We start from the raw sequence: 14,130 nt of genomic DNA on the forward strand, positions 1-14,130 counted from the left end.
GATGGGGGACACCCTGGGAGTTGAAGCTGGGGGGGGGACACACATGACCCTGCATGTCAGGGAGGTTGGGGTACCCTGGAGACGTTGCAGGGGGGCCCTGGACAGGTTGGGGGGGTTCGCTGGGGAGGAGGGGGCCCCCACCTGCCCTGACTCTCCCCCCAGGAGGAGAGCATGGTGCAAGACTTTAGGGGGGATGAGGGCCAGGGGGACCCCGAGGTGACAGCGCCGGCTCTTCCCAGTGTCTCCCCAGGCACCCGCCATGCTGAGGGGGGTGTGAGGGGGTGTCTCGAGGCTGGGGGGGGCCTCAAGATGGGGGGGGCAGATCCTGGGGTCAGGGAGGGACCCTGGGAGTGGGGTGGGGTGACATCTGGGCACAGGGGTGTTTCTCGGGAGGTTGGGGACACTGGGGGGGGACGACCCTGGGGAGGTGGGGGGCACCCTGGGGAAGTGGGGGTGACCGCGGGGATGAGGGGATCCCACCCCCCCCACACCCACAGCCGCCCCTGGGGGCAGCTGGGACCCTGACCCGCCGGGGGGTCAGGATGGGGACGCTGGGGACGCACCCACGGACGCTGCACAGATCATAAAATAGTTCCTGCTGCACCTTGTTGTCGGGTCTCCGGGGTGCGGGTGGGCCCTGGGGGGCGAGCCCCCCACCCCTGCCAGCCCTTCCCGGGGGTCCCCAGGCTGCCGGGCCCCCCGGTGGGAGCCGCGTCCTCCCGGCCGCTGGCCACGCGGTGGCAGCACCGGCCCACGGCCAGGCGGGGACAGGGCCGGGACAGGGCTGGGGACAGGGCCGGGGGGCGCCTGCGCCCCTCCGGGGTCTGCAGGGCTCGGGGCAGGCGGTGTCCCCAGCGTGTCCCCCTGACGGGGGTGGCCCGTGCCCCTGCACACCCGTGTGCGTGGGGGGGGGGGGGGCGCCGCTGCCCCTGTCCCCGGTGGCAGCCGGCACGGGGGGACGGTGACAATGAGGGTCCCCGCCAGCGGCCCGGAGCTCGTCACCGCTGCGGGGACGGGGGACAGGCGGGGCCAGCACCAAGGAGCGATGGTGGCACAGCCCCCTCCCCGGGGGTCCCTTTTCCCCCTGTCCCCAGGGGTCCCCTCTGTGTCCCCCCCCCCCCCGGGAGGCGAAGGCAGCAGCTGCACATCCAAACCCAGAGTGTTTTATTGGGGGGGGAACACGGAGCCCAACGATCAGCCGCGGGGACAGGGGGTGCCCCGGGGATGGGGACAGCACCGGGACACCCCGACGCCCTTGGGGGTGCTGGCATGCGGGGTGGGGGGCACTGACGAGGGTGCAGGGGTGTTTTTGTGGGTGGGGGGTTGCGGGGCAGCGCGGGGGCGCGGGTGTCTCATCACGCTCGGCGTTTTCGGGGGGGGACGGTCACACCAGCGGGAGCTGGGACACCCCCCGCCGTCCCCGCAGCCCCGTCCCCGCGCCGGGGGGGGGTCAGTCGGGGTAGATGATGAAGCCGGAGAAGGTGCTGTACTTGTTGGTGTTGCCGCCGTGCACTTTGCCGCCGTCCAGCTTGACGAAGACCTCGTCGCCCACGTCCAGGTGCAGGATGACGCTGTTGCTGGCGTAGTCGTAGTTCTGGTCCGCATCCTGCGCGATGGCGCTGGCCCGCACCTGGGGGGCACGGCCATCAGGGACACCCCCACCCCTACCCACCCACACCCCCCCTGGCACACCGTCCGCGGGGGGAGCCTGGGAGCAGGGTGCGGGGCTGGGAATGGGGGGCTGAGCCGCTCTGGACCACCCCCCCCAACCCCCCCCCAGCCCACTCAGCCCCTCTGTCCATCACCGCTCAAGGTCACGCCGCCCGTCTGCGGCAGAACCGGGCGAGGGAGCCAGCATGTCCCCCCCCCCGCTCCCTAACTGTTGCCGGCCGGCAGCGGTGACAGGAGGGGACAGGGACAGAGCCCCCCCCCCCGGGGTCCCCCAGGATAGGGCCACCCCCCCACACCCACGGCAGGCTGTCGGAGCTGGGTCTCACCGTCGGTGCTCGGTCCTGAGGACCCGCTGGTGACGGGATCCGGAGAGCCCCGGTGCCCGGGACCCTGCGGGAGCCCGGGGCCCTCCCCTGCCCAACGCTCCTGCGCTACCCCCGGGGACCGGGGATGCCCCGAGGGGGCGGCGGCAGCTCCCGGGGGGGGGGGGCGGCAGAGCCGGCATCGACCGCGCTGGATCGATCCTTCTTTCTCCCATAATAAATGGGAAGCATCCGGGGCGAGGCGGTGCAGGAGCTGCCGGCCGGGCTGCGCCTCCGTGAACAAAGGACCGGCCAGGGGGCACAGTCTGTCGTCCCCCCCCGGTGCTGGTGGCTGTCCCGGCCGGGGGGCACAGCCCGTGTCCCCCCCCCCCGGTGCTGGTGGCTGTCCCGGCCGGGGGGCACAGCCGGTTGTCCCCGGTGATGGCGGCTGGCCTGGCTGGCCCCGCCGGACCCCGCTCCCCGCCGGCTCCGAGCCTGGCGCTCCCGGGGGAGCGTGTCCCCCCGTCCCTGTGGCAGGAGCCCCGGGGATGGGGGTTTTGTGTCCCCAAGGCTGAGGCGATGGCAGGCGGTGGGGATGGGTGCGGGGCTGCGGGGCGGCTCCCCCAGTCACCCCCTCCATGGTCCCAGAGGGGGAACGGGATGGGGGAGATGGGGGTGGGGGTACTGGGGTGGGGGGGAGCAGGGATGGGGAATCAGGGATGGGGGGAAATGGGATGGGGAGAAGAGGGATGGGGAGAAGAGGATGGGAATTGGGGTGGGGGAAATGGAATGTGGGGACCGGGGTGGGGGAATTGGGGATGGGGGATCAGGAATGGGGGGAACCAGGATGGGAAAACTGGGATGGGAGGAAACAAGATGGGAAAACCGAGATAGGGGAAGCGGGATGGAGAAACTGGGGTGGGGGAGCAGGGCTGGAGGCGCCAGGTGGAGACGCACAGAGAAACGGGGCCGGAGGAGCTGGGCTGGAACGAGGCGAGGGGGAGCAGGGTGGGGGGCTCTGGGGGCACCGAGAGGAGCCGTCTCGGGGTGCCGGCGGCGGTGCCGGTCCCAGCCCGTACCTGCCCGTTCTTCATGAGGTCAGCCCACATGCTGGTGCCGTCGCCGCCGCGCATGAGGACGTGGTAGGTGAAGAAGTAGATGCCGGGCAGGGGGCAGGTGAACTTCCCGCTCGAGGGCTCGTAGTAGTTGCCCACGTTGGTGACCACGTCGTCGAAGCGCAGCACCTCGTAGCCCTCGTGGGGTTTCCGCAGCCCCGCGTAGAAAGCGATCTTGGGGCTGTAGAAGGAGGGGATGTACCCCCCAGGACCCGGACCCGGTGGCCCCGGTGGCCCCGGCCGGCCCGGCTCGCCCGGCGGCCCCCGCGGTCCCGGCGGTCCGGGGGGACCCCGCACGCCGGCGCGGCCCTTGCGACCTGGCTCGCCCTTGGCACCGGGCAGGAAGGGCGGCGGGGAGGCGGCGGGCAGCTCGGGGCCGGGGTAGGGGTCGCAGACCATGCGGCAGCTGCCCAGCATCTCGTAGTGCGCGGCCGCCTTGGAGCTGTGCACCAGCAGCGGGATGGCCACCAGCAGCACCAGCACCATGGCCACGCCGACGGCTGCCCCGGCCACCCGCTTCCTGCGGCTCAGCCGGGAGGCGGCCAGCGCCAGCAGGTCCTCCTCGCCCTTGGGAGCGATGGTGGCGCCGGGGGGGGGGCGGACGGCACCCAGCCGCCCACCGAGCCTCACGCCCCGGCGGGGACCGGGCTGGGAGCGGGGATGGGGCGGGACGGGGCTGCAGCTGGCAGCGGGGCTGGGAGTGGGGACGGGAGCAGGGATGGGGACAGGGATGGAGACAGGGACAGGGATGAGGACGGGGACAGGGACGGTCACAGCAGCAGCGGGGCTGGGGATGGAGCCGGCAGCGGGGCTGGGAGCGGAGACGGGAGCAGGGGTGGGAGTGGGAACAGCAGCAGGGATGGGGACGGCGGCGGGGCTGGAGATGGGGACAGGGATGGGGATGGGGATGGTCACAGCAGCAGGGCTGGGGCCGAGGATCGGACCGGGAGCGGGGCTGGGGCCGGAGCCGGCAGTGGAGCTGCGGATGGAGCCGGGACTTGCGCTGGTGAAGGGGACGAGACCGGAGCCGATGACGGAACCGGGAGCGAAGCCGGGACCCGAGACAGCGACGGAGCCGGGAGTGGAGCCGGGGAAGGGGCTGAGACCGGAGCCGGGGACGGAGTCGAGACCGGAGCTCCTGCAGCAGCCAGGACCGGAGCCGACGATGCAACCAGGACCGGAGCCGGTGTTGGAGCTGGTGATGTAACCGGAGCCGGATGGAGCCGGGACCGGAGCCGGGATGGAGCCGCCGCGACGCGCGGGGCAACTTCTCGCCAAGTTGCCCGGGAGCGGCACCCCCGGGAGCGGCACCCCCTCCCCCGGGAGCGGCACCCGAACGGCCCCGCCGCTGCCCCACGCCGCGCTCTCCCCGGTGCGCACCGGCGGGGACGGGGACGGGCAGCGCCGCCCGGGGCGGTTCTCCTCCCGGAGCGGTTCTCCCGGAGCCGCCCCCGCGCCCCGCTCGGGGTCCCCGGGGACGCGCGGCCCCGGGCCCGCGGCGGAGCCCCCCCCTCCCCCCCCGCCGGTGCCCGCCGGTACCTGCCGCCCGCGGCGCCGGGAGCCACGTGCCGGGGCCGCCGCCCGCGCCGCGCCGCGCCCGCGGCCCCGCTCCGCCCGCCCCGCTCGACGGCACCGGGCACGGCGGGGGCGGGGGGGGGGGAGCTGGGGGGGGAGGGACGGGAGCGCGGGGGGGCGGGGGGGAGGGGGTGCAGGGTTGTGATGGGGCCACGGGGGGGCCCGCGGGGGGGAATGTGAGTGTGCAAGGGTGTGTGTGTGTGTGTGTGCACAGCTCCGTGCGTGCGTGTGTGAGCGTGCAGGGGTGGGGGTGCGTGGGGGGGTGCGGGGCTGTGCGTGTGCAAGGGGAGGGTGGGGGGGGCGCAGGGTGCACGGGGGGGGTGTGCGCGCAGGGCTGCGTGTGTCTGTGCATGGGGGGGTGCGTGTGTGTGCGGGGGGGGGGGGGCTGCAGCGGCCTGTGTGTGTGCGGGGGGGCTGCAGGGCCCTGGGGGGGGGGGGGGCTGCAGGGCCCTGTGTGTGTGCGGGGGGGCTGGAGGGGCCTCTGTGTGTGCGGGGGGGGGTGAGCGCAGGGGTGGGGGTGCGTGTGCACAGGGCTTGTGTGTGTGCAAGGGGTGCGGGGGGGGGTTGCTGGGTGCAGGGGCGGGGGGCGTGTGTGTGTGTGCAAGGCGGGTACGGGGGTGTGAGCGGGGGGGGGGGTTGGGTGCACGGCTGTAGGTGGCACGGGGGCTGCATGTGCGGGGGTGCACAGGGCCCCCCCCCTGCTGACGCAGCCCCGTGGGGCTCAGCCCCACGCAGGGGCCAGGCAGGCTGGCAGCCACAGGCCCGTTTTTGGGGGCCCCTCACCAGGGGCTCACCCCAAGAACGCGGGCGCTGCCGGGGAGCCCCAGGCCGGGGGGGGCTCTGCCGGGGCGCACAGTCCCTTCCCAGCCCCGGGATGGGGACAGAGCCACCATCCCCGGGGGCTCCGGTCCCCCCGCTGCCATCGAGGTGCCCATGCAGCCGGGGCTGCTGGAGGGGTCTGGATCCGGCCCCGGCTGCTCCCAGCGCCGCGGCGGAGCCAGTGCTCTGAGAGCTGATTTACGGCTGCTCTTTTCAAACCTTGCCCGAATTTGCTCCGTTATGCAAAATGAAGTCTTGCCCTCTGCGCTCCCGGGAGAGGAGACGCTTTCCCCGCCACCGCCGCCGGCCCCTCGCCTGCAGCTTCCCGGCGATTAGAAAAATATCAGGGAAAAGAAGAGAAACCGGGCAAGAGCCACCGGCTGCCCCGGACGGCCCCCGCTTGCCCCCCCCAGTGCTGCCCCGCACCGGGGACCTCTCGGGTCCCTCTGTGGGGGAGCGTGGGACGAGGGGGGTCCTCCTGCACAGAGCCACCAGGGTGGGGACGGGCCCATGGGTGGCTTTCCACATGTGTGTCTGTGTGCCGGGGTCCACGCGTGTCCTTGGGGTGTCAGCAGCTGGCCCCCCCCCCCACCCCCGGTCTGTGTGTGTGCATGGATGCGAGCCGGGGGGGGTGCGTGGGAGCGGGTGCGTGCGTGTGTATGCTCCGTGTCTACTGCGCGCACGCCGTGTGCGTGCGTGTGCACGCTCGGTGCATGCGTGTGCATGCGCTGTGCATGTGTGTGCGTGCTGCATGCGTGTGCATATGCGTGCCGGGGCGCGGGGGAGATGCTCCCACCGTAGCGACCTCGTGTGTAATTTATCCGTATAGTTTTAAATTTGCAGGCCTGGCCAGCTCCCTCCAAAGGGCGGCGATCAATCAGCCGGGATATTGGATGGATTTATGGGCCCTTTATGCAGGAGGATCAATGCAATCCTGAAAAACCCAGCAATGTTTGTGCAACAAAATACGGCGGTTGGAGCATCTCCCCCGCTCGCCCCGGCAGCGACGGGGACGGGGTCCAGGTGCCATCGATGCTGCCGGTGCCGCTCCCCGGGGACGGGGATGCCGGAGTCCCACCGCCGCCACCGCCACCCCCTCTGCCGGCTGATCCTAATGAGCAGCAACAGCGAATTAATTAGCCAGGCTGCGAGGGGAAGCCGGAGTGCTAATTAGCAGGCACCGAGGGCTGGTGGGGAGCGGTGCCCGGGCCCTGGCCGCGGGGACGCGAGGGGACGTGAGGGGACACCAGGGGTCCCGTCTGCCCCCAGCTCTGCCAGCAGCGGAATCGGGGGGGGGGAGCCAAGGCTGGGGGTAAAAACAGCGGCGGCGAGAAAGGTCAGCCCCGGCGGGAGCAGCTGCGGGGAGATGGGAGGGATGGGGGGGTCAGGGCCGGATCCTGCCCTCGGCTCCTGGGCTGGGCCTGGCTCCGGTGCCTGGCTGCCGCAGGGGGCGGCTGGGCTTGGGGGGAGCTCAGCCCCGTCCATGGGGGCTGTGAGCCCACTGCCAGGGCTGAGCCCCCACACCGGCACCGGGCGGGTGCCAGCGGCCATGGCAGGGACGTCCCCAGTCCCTCGTGGCTCCCAGTGCTGAGCCGTGCCTCGGTTTCCCCATCCTGGCTGCTCTCACTGTCCCCAAGCAGGAGCCGGGACGATGCTGTGGGCCACCCCGATGGGGATGGACATGTCCCCGACTGCAGAGCCAGCGGCTCCGGGGCCAGAGCTGGGAGCTGAGCCCGGCGTGAGCCATGGGGGCTGGAGGCAGCCGGCGGAGCCGCGGTGCTGGGGCACAGAGCATGAATAAATGCATAACGCCGTGGCCCCACGTCCCTGCCGTCCCCCCCGCAGCAGTCAGCGGGGCCAGCAGTGCTGGCACAGGGAGGGGGGCTTCGGTGCCGCCGTCCGGCGACTCCACGTTTGCCATCTGCCTCTGTGGCCCCCGAGGACCTGCCAGCTCGTGCAGCAGCGTGCGGCCCCGCAGGGTCACATCCAGCGCCGGCGTGGCCCCGGCGCTCGATCCCTGAGCCCCAGCGCTGCCCTGTGCATGCCCGGTGCATGGCGCCCGGTGCTGGTGCACGGTCCGTAGCACCTGGTGCATGGCACCCGGTGCTGGTGCCCAATGCATGGGCGCCCAGTGCTGGTGCACGGTCCCCGGTGCTCGCTGCATGGCGCCCAGTGCTGGTGCACGGTCCCTGGTGCCTGGGGGACGTCGCCCTTCCTCTCCCCGTGGCTTTGCCAAACGTTCCCTCCCCATGGCGGTGGTGTGCCGGGACGGCAGACAGATTGGCGTGTCAGCGCGGGCTGGGAGGGAGCCTTGTGCAAATGAATATAGATGGGCTGGAGGCGGCCGGGCGCTGCGCGCTCCATCCAGGGCATGTTTGCAATAAAGGCCTGCCGCCGGGCCGGCCGAAATTGGATGAAAATTGTCCTTGAACGGCGACAATAAACCAGCAGCCGGGGGGGGGGGGCTTGGGGGGGTGGGGGGTGGGCTGCGAGGCCGGGCTGGGGGTGACGCTGCCGGGGCTGTCCCGATGCTGCTGCAGTGAAATGCCTGTCGGGACCCCGGTGTGGGGCCGGGGCGGGATGTGCCGGCACCACGGGGCTGCTGCCGGGAGCATCACCCCTGGATGGAGCCCGCAGCACCGCGGGGCCCCGGGGCTGTTCGCCTGCCCCCTTTTTGTGGGGTGGCAGAAGCGGCCGAACGGGCAGAGCATCACCTGCACCGGGGGGGGGGGCCACCACCACGTCCCCCCCTGCGGGCTCCAGCCCCAGCCAGGTCACCCCTCTGCACCCGGTCCCCGATGTGCACCCAGAGCCTGACGTGCCCCCAGCCCTCACCCCGCACACCCCCTCTGCCCCGGCACCTCCTGGGCACCCCCAGCCCTCCCCTCCTGCCCCCCCCGGCTCGTCAGCATCTGCTGCTAATTGGTGAGGAGGCAGCTGGGAGGTTGCCGGTAGGGCTGGGGGGGTCGGGGGTCTGGAGCCGGCCGCCCCTCGGCAGCGGGGGGCGAGGGGACGGAGACAGGGTCAGGGTTGGGTGTCCCACCCAGGGGCAGCCGCATCGTGCCGGGGCCGAGCGGTGCTGTGGTGGTCTCATCCGCACCCCGAGTTCCCCATGTCCCCCCCGGGATGGTGCTGAGCCCCGGCCCTGCAGCCGCTCGTGGGGGCTGCCCCGCATGAGGCCGGATCCTGCACGGGGGCTGAGCCCAGCCACAGCCGCCCCTGTCCTGCTGCAGCTGCCGCCACGGGGGGGGCAAGGCTGCACCCAGGCCACTGCTGTGATGAGCTGCGGGGTCTCAGCTGTGGGGGGACCACAGCAGCGACAGCCCTTCAACCAGCTCGGGGGGGGGGGGGGTGTCATCCCTTGGGAAGGGGCGGCCAGGGGATCCCGGGGGGGATTTACGTCCCCTCTCGGCTGTGCCCCCCCCCGGCGCTGGCAGGGGCCCGGCGGTGGGGCCGTCCGTCATGGCGTGCCGGCGCCTGCCGAGATGGATGGCTGCGGGCCGGCCCGGATTAATTCTCTGGACAAGCGGCATTTATTACGGATGCAGAGGATGTCGGGTGGAGAAATCCATCCCGGCCGGGCGGCAATTAGGCGGGTGGCCGGGGCACGGGGGTCCCGCTCGCCCCCGCCACCTGCCCGGGGCCGCCCCCCCCCCCCCCCCCCCCGCACCAGCACCCCAGGTCCCCCCCACCCCGCGGGTCCCCCCCCAGCCCTGCCACGGGGTGCCGGGGCTCCCCCCCCCCCCCCTCACGGTGCTGCCCCCCGCGCCGGTGGGGCCGGGGGCTCATTGCAGATTCGCCTCATGCCCACCTGAGCCGGGCGCTGACAAATAGACATTTAAATCAGACAATTAGCTGGCCTCCACCGCTGACATTTTTAATGTATTAATGTGCATCAACAGCTAATACATATAAAATTCCCCTAATAACAGCACTTGGGTACCGGGGCTGCGCCGCAGCCGGCGCTGGCAGTGATGTACGAGTCCAGAGGGACTCCGGCCCCGGCGTTTGCATTAATTACCAGCAAACTGACAAGGCAGCGTGACACGCGGGAAGGCGCCGGATGCCTTCAACCAGCCCCGCGGCCGGTTTTTCCAAGCCCCGGTGTGTGCGTGTGCGAGCGTGTGCGAGCGTGTGCGCGCGTGTGCGAGCGTGTGTGAGCGTGTGTGCACGGTGCAGCTGGGCGTGCGGAGGGGTGCGCGGTGCAGCCGCATGTGCACGGGCCGGTGGCACCACGTGTGCGGGCACACGCGTGTGTCCCGTGTCCCTGCGTGCGGGGACGTGCTGCCCGGGCTGCAGTGGGTGGGTGTTGGGGTGGTGGTGGGGGGGTGCTTCGTGTCCCTGCTGGGGGGGGGGTGTGTGTGGGGGCACGCGTGTGCATCGGGACACACGTGTGCGTCAGGGCATGCGTGTGCATTGGGACATGCGTGTGCATCGGGCATGCGTGCGCATCAGGGCACACACGTGCGTGGGGACACGCGTGCATTGGGGCACGTGTGTGCACGGGGACACACGTGTGCACGGGGACATGCACGTGTCCCCAGCGCTGTGCACGGCCACGCACAGGGACCGGAGGGGACAGCTCGTGGCCGGGGGAGCCTCCGACCCCGCTGCCCGCAGGGAGGGGCAGGCAGGATGCAGCCCCGGCCGCGGTCCCCGCGTGTCCCCGGCCGCGGTCCCCGCACGCCCGGGCGGTGACAGATGCTTCAATTCGCAGGAAGGCTCCAAAAATCGATGCCTTAAACGCTGGTGGCCGGGGCTGATCAATGGCGCCAGTTACGCCCACAAACGGGTGCTCATGGGGGGCTGGGGGAGCCCCCCTACCCCCCCCTGGGCTGGGGCACCCCGAGATGCCCCAGGGGCTCCTCTGCAGCCCCCCGGCTCCGCGTGTCGGGAGCACCCAGGGAAACTGAGGCCGCCGTGGGGGGCTCCAGCCCCCCCCGCCCCATCGACCGCCGGCCCTGCTCACCGAAGGCAAATTTGACATTTTTAAATCCAGATACTTAAAGGAATCGATCGGGATGTGAGACCCCCGCCCCCCCCCCCGCATCAATCCTGCGCCGAAACGGGGGGGGGGGGGCACGGCACCGCAGCCCCCGCCAGCCCGGGCATCCTGGGGGCTCTGGTGAGGGGTCCGGCGCCCACCCAGGCCGGGGTGCCCCCCCCCCCCCCCATTCAGGGTGATGGGACGGGGCTGGGCCCCCCCCCCCGGCGCAGGGCTCGGGGGCAGCGGAGCATGGGCCGGGGTCCGCTGGGACCCGCTGTCAGGGAGGCAGCCAGGCGCGGGGTGGGCAGCGCCGGGGGGGCCGCTGTCAGCCCGCCCTGACGGGCAGCCGAGCCGGGGGGGGGCCGCCAGCATCCCCCACTCCCCGCCGGCATCCCGGGAGGAATCCCCAGGGACTCAGGCGTCCTGGCCTTTCAGCTCCCCCCCCCTCCAGAATCGGGGCTTTGCCCTGTTGCACCCCCAAACCCTGGGGGGGGCTGGGGGGGGGGGGGGGCTTCCCCCATCCAGCCCCAGGGAAGCAGCGAGCGGGGGACGATGCACCCCCAAAGCCCGTCCGGCTGCACCGCCTGGGGGGTGCTGAGCCGGGGGGGGGGGGGGCAGTTCGCAGCCCCCCGGGCCCTGCTAACGGGGGCTGAGCCCCCAGCGCAGGGCGACTGCGGGGCCGTTAATAATGGATGAGACCAAATTGGTGGCCGGCAGCCGGTTAATCCCTGCAAACACGGCGGCGGCGGCGGCGGAGCTGAGCAAACAGGGGCTGCGGAGAGTCCCGGGGGGGCCCCCTGCATCGGGGGGGGGGTTGGTGGGTGGGTTTCACGTCCACCATGCAGCGGGTACCCCAATACCAGGCACCGTTCTGTGCCGGGGATGGCTGCACCCCGGGAGGGGGTACGGGGCTGGGGGTGCCTGTGTGGGGCGACCGTTCCCCCACCACCCCCCCCGGCCCCCCGCCAGGTCCCCAGGCTGGCGCGGCGATGCTGATGCCGATGCCGTGCCCTTTGCCCGGCGTCGTGCCGGGGCAAAGTCTGGCGGGGGGAGCGGTGCCGCCGGGAGCTCCGTGGGGAGAGGTGGGTCAGGGCGGGCTGGAGCCCTGCCGGCGGGGGGGGTCTGGGGGGGCTGTGGGGGTACACCGGCCCCAAGTGGGCTTCATGGGACCATGGGTGGGCTCACAGGGTGCTGGGTGGGCTCAGGGGACCCTGGGTGGGCATGCACTGGTCCTGGGTGGGCATGTGGGACCCTGGGTGGGCCCAGGGGGTCCTGGGTGGGGACGCGGGGTCCTGGGTGGGGACGCAGGGTGCTGGGTGGGCGTGCACTAGCCCTGGGTGGGCACATGGGAGCCGTGTTGGCATGCACCCGTCCTGAGTGGGCATGTAGGACCCTGGGTGGGCATGCGGGACCCTGGGTGGGCATGTGGGACCCTGGGTGGGCCCAGGGGGTCCTGGGTGGGGACGCAGGGTGCTGGGTGGGCGTGCACTAGCCCTGGGTGGGCACATGGGAGCCGTGTCGGCATGCACCAGTCCTGAGTGGGCATGTAGGACCCTGGGTGGGCATGCGGGACCCTGGGTGGGCATGTGGGACCCTGGGTGGGCCCAGGGGGTCCTGGGTGGGGACGCAGGGTGCTGGGTGTGGACACAGGGTGCTGGGTGGGCATGCAGGTCACTGGAGGGGTCTGGCACGGGGGGGACAGCGTGACCTGGGGTCCCTGACTGCACTGTCCATCCCGCAGGGCGCCGGATGCCGGGGCCGTGCCGGCGCCCGCCGGGGCGGTGACCCCCTGCCCTGGGCAGCCCTGCTGAGCTGGTCACCGGAGCCGGGGGGAGGATGGCCAAGCGGCTGCTGGTGGCCTACGGGCTGTGGGCGCTGGGGGGGCCGCTGGGGCTGCACCACATCTACCTGGGCCGGGACAGCCACGCGCTGCTCTGGATGCTGACGCTGGGCGGCTTCGGCGGCGGCTGGCTCTGGGACTTCTGGCACCTCCCTGGCTGGGTGGCTGCCGCCAACGGGGCCGGGGCACCCGGGGACCGTGGTGGGACCGTGCCAGCCCTCAGCCCCCTGCGCCTGGCGGGGCAGGTGACGGTGGGGATGTATTTCGGGCTGGTGGCGGCGCTGGGGCTGCCCTGGGTGCCGGCATTGCTGGCGCAGCCCCTGGCCGTGGGGCTGGGGGTGCAGCTGGTCTCCTCGGTGGGGGACCAGACGGCGGAAGCACCCAGCATCCTGGCCGCAGCCTTCCTCGCCTCCCTCCTCTTCCAGGGCCGGGTGCTGGCGGTGCTGCCCGCCAGCCTGGCCGCCAGCATTGCCGCCCAGCGGCACCGGCGCTACAAGCCCCACGGGATGCCGCGGCCCCGGCTGGCCGCCCGGCTCTACCACCTGGGTCTGGCGTGCCTGGCCTTCGCCGCCCCGCTCGCCTGCCGCGGGCTCTGCGGCGCCGCCGGGGTGCTGGGCACCCTCCTGGCCCTGCCCCGCACCGCCACCGAGCTCCTGCTCCTGCCCCTCCGCACCGGCCGGCTCCTGGCAGAAGTCCTGGGCTTCGCCAGCAGCTCTCCGGCGCGGGATCGCGGCACCGGCTTCGAACCGAGCAGCTGGAGCGAGTGGCAGCAGCGGGCGTACGAGGTGCAGGATGTGGCGCTGGGTACCCGGGGCAGAGGGGGGGGAGGATGCTGCAGTGGGAGGGATGCTGCGGGGGGATGCTGCGCTGGGGCGATCCGTGGGGTTTTGCTGCTCCCATGCCCGGGGACACACACACACACACACACACAAACACCCTTTTTGGGTCCCCTCCAGCCGCTGAGGGCACATGTAGCCCCATGCGTGGCCCTGGGGGGGGCCCAGCAGGGTCCCCACAGACGCCCCAGCGTGTCCCTCTCGCCCCCAGGTCCTGGGCCTCCCAGTCGGCTCCTCCGCCGAGGACGTGCACCGGAGCTACCGGGAGCTGGTGAAGGTTTGGCACCCGGACCACAACCGGCACCGGGCGGAGGAGGCCGAGAGGCGCTTCATCGAGCTGCAGGAGGCCTACGAGGAGCTGGCGGGGCCCAGGAGAGCGGCGGCGGGGTGACGCCGGCAGCAGCCCCCGCCGCGCCGGGGACCAAGAGCTGCGGGGGCGGTCGTAAACTTGGGGTTTCCCTCTCGCTGCTGCTTCGTTCCTTTGCTCGGTGCGACGCGTGGCCGGGGGGGGGGGGGCGCTGGGCAGGGACGGCGCAGCGGAGCAAGGCGTGCGTGGGGCCACCGATAAACCATTGCACGGGGATGTCTGCGAAGCAGCGGGTGGGGGGCTCGGGCGAAGCGTTGCACGTCAGCGGGTGCAAACCATCGCACGGTGATCCGACCACAGCACGAGGATCCCGCCAGCCCTTGCAGCCCCGGTGCCCCCCGGGGGAGAGGCGGGGCGGGGCGGGACGGGGGCCGCGGGGGGGGGGGGGGGGGGCGGTTAGGGCGGAGCGGGGCCGCGAACCCGCGGATCCCCAAGCCCGGCCCCCGCCGCCCCTCATCTTCGGCCGTCCCCGGAGGACACTCGGGTGTTTCCGCCGCAGGGCGGTGGCTCTCGGCAGTTTCCGTCCACGTTCGGCGCTCGCCGCCCCGCCCCGCCCCGCCCATCGTGGGGGCGGAGAGGCGGGGCCTCGGCATTGCCGGATCCGATTGGCTCTCGGCG

The 14,130-nt window shown here is 72.7% G+C and overlaps 2 protein-coding genes across 2 annotated transcripts; one reads left to right on the forward strand and one right to left on the reverse strand.

Annotated features, from left to right (window-relative positions):
* Window positions 1–1,450: 1,450 nt before the first annotated feature.
* Window positions 1,451–3,574, reverse strand: LOC143171418 (complement C1q-like protein 4). Its single transcript, XM_076360370.1, has 2 exons — window positions 3,053–3,574; window positions 1,451–1,630 (listed from the first exon to the last, which is right to left on the reverse strand). Exons 1-2 carry the CDS (start codon window positions 3,572–3,574, stop codon window positions 1,451–1,453), a joined length of 702 nt encoding a protein of 233 aa, XP_076216485.1.
* A 7,949-nt stretch (window positions 3,575–11,523) lies between these two features.
* Window positions 11,524–13,609, forward strand: LOC143171409 (dnaJ homolog subfamily C member 22-like). Its single transcript, XM_076360351.1, has 3 exons — window positions 11,524–11,551; window positions 12,211–13,094; window positions 13,357–13,609. The coding sequence occupies exons 2-3, from the start codon at window positions 12,306–12,308 to the stop codon at window positions 13,534–13,536; spliced, it is 969 nt and encodes a 322-aa protein (XP_076216466.1). The 5' UTR covers window positions 11,524–11,551; window positions 12,211–12,305; the 3' UTR covers window positions 13,537–13,609.
* Window positions 13,610–14,130: the final 521 nt, after the last annotated feature.

The sequence above is a fragment of the Aptenodytes patagonicus genome, chromosome 27, assembly GCF_965638725.1.
Source record: "Aptenodytes patagonicus chromosome 27, bAptPat1.pri.cur, whole genome shotgun sequence".
Classification (NCBI taxonomy): domain Eukaryota; kingdom Metazoa; phylum Chordata; class Aves; order Sphenisciformes; family Spheniscidae; genus Aptenodytes; species Aptenodytes patagonicus.

What these genes read in the sequence shown, in the direction of transcription:
- LOC143171418 (XM_076360370.1), bottom strand. Translation starts at nt 3,574, where the DNA reads ATGGTGCTGGTGCTGCTGGTGGCCATCCCGCTGCTGGTGCACAGCTCC. An exon ending in ACCTCATGAAGAACGGGCAG is followed by an intron (nt 1,631 to 3,052) that starts GTACGGGCTGGG and finishes CGTGCCCCCCAG; the next exon opens with GTGCGGGCCAGCGCCATCGC.
- LOC143171409 (XM_076360351.1), top strand. Translation starts at nt 12,306, where the DNA reads ATGGCCAAGCGGCTGCTGGTGGCCTACGGGCTGTGGGCGCTGGGGGGG. An exon ending in GGCAGCAGCGGGCGTACGAG is followed by an intron (nt 13,095 to 13,356) that starts GTGCAGGATGTG and finishes TCTCGCCCCCAG; the next exon opens with GTCCTGGGCCTCCCAGTCGG.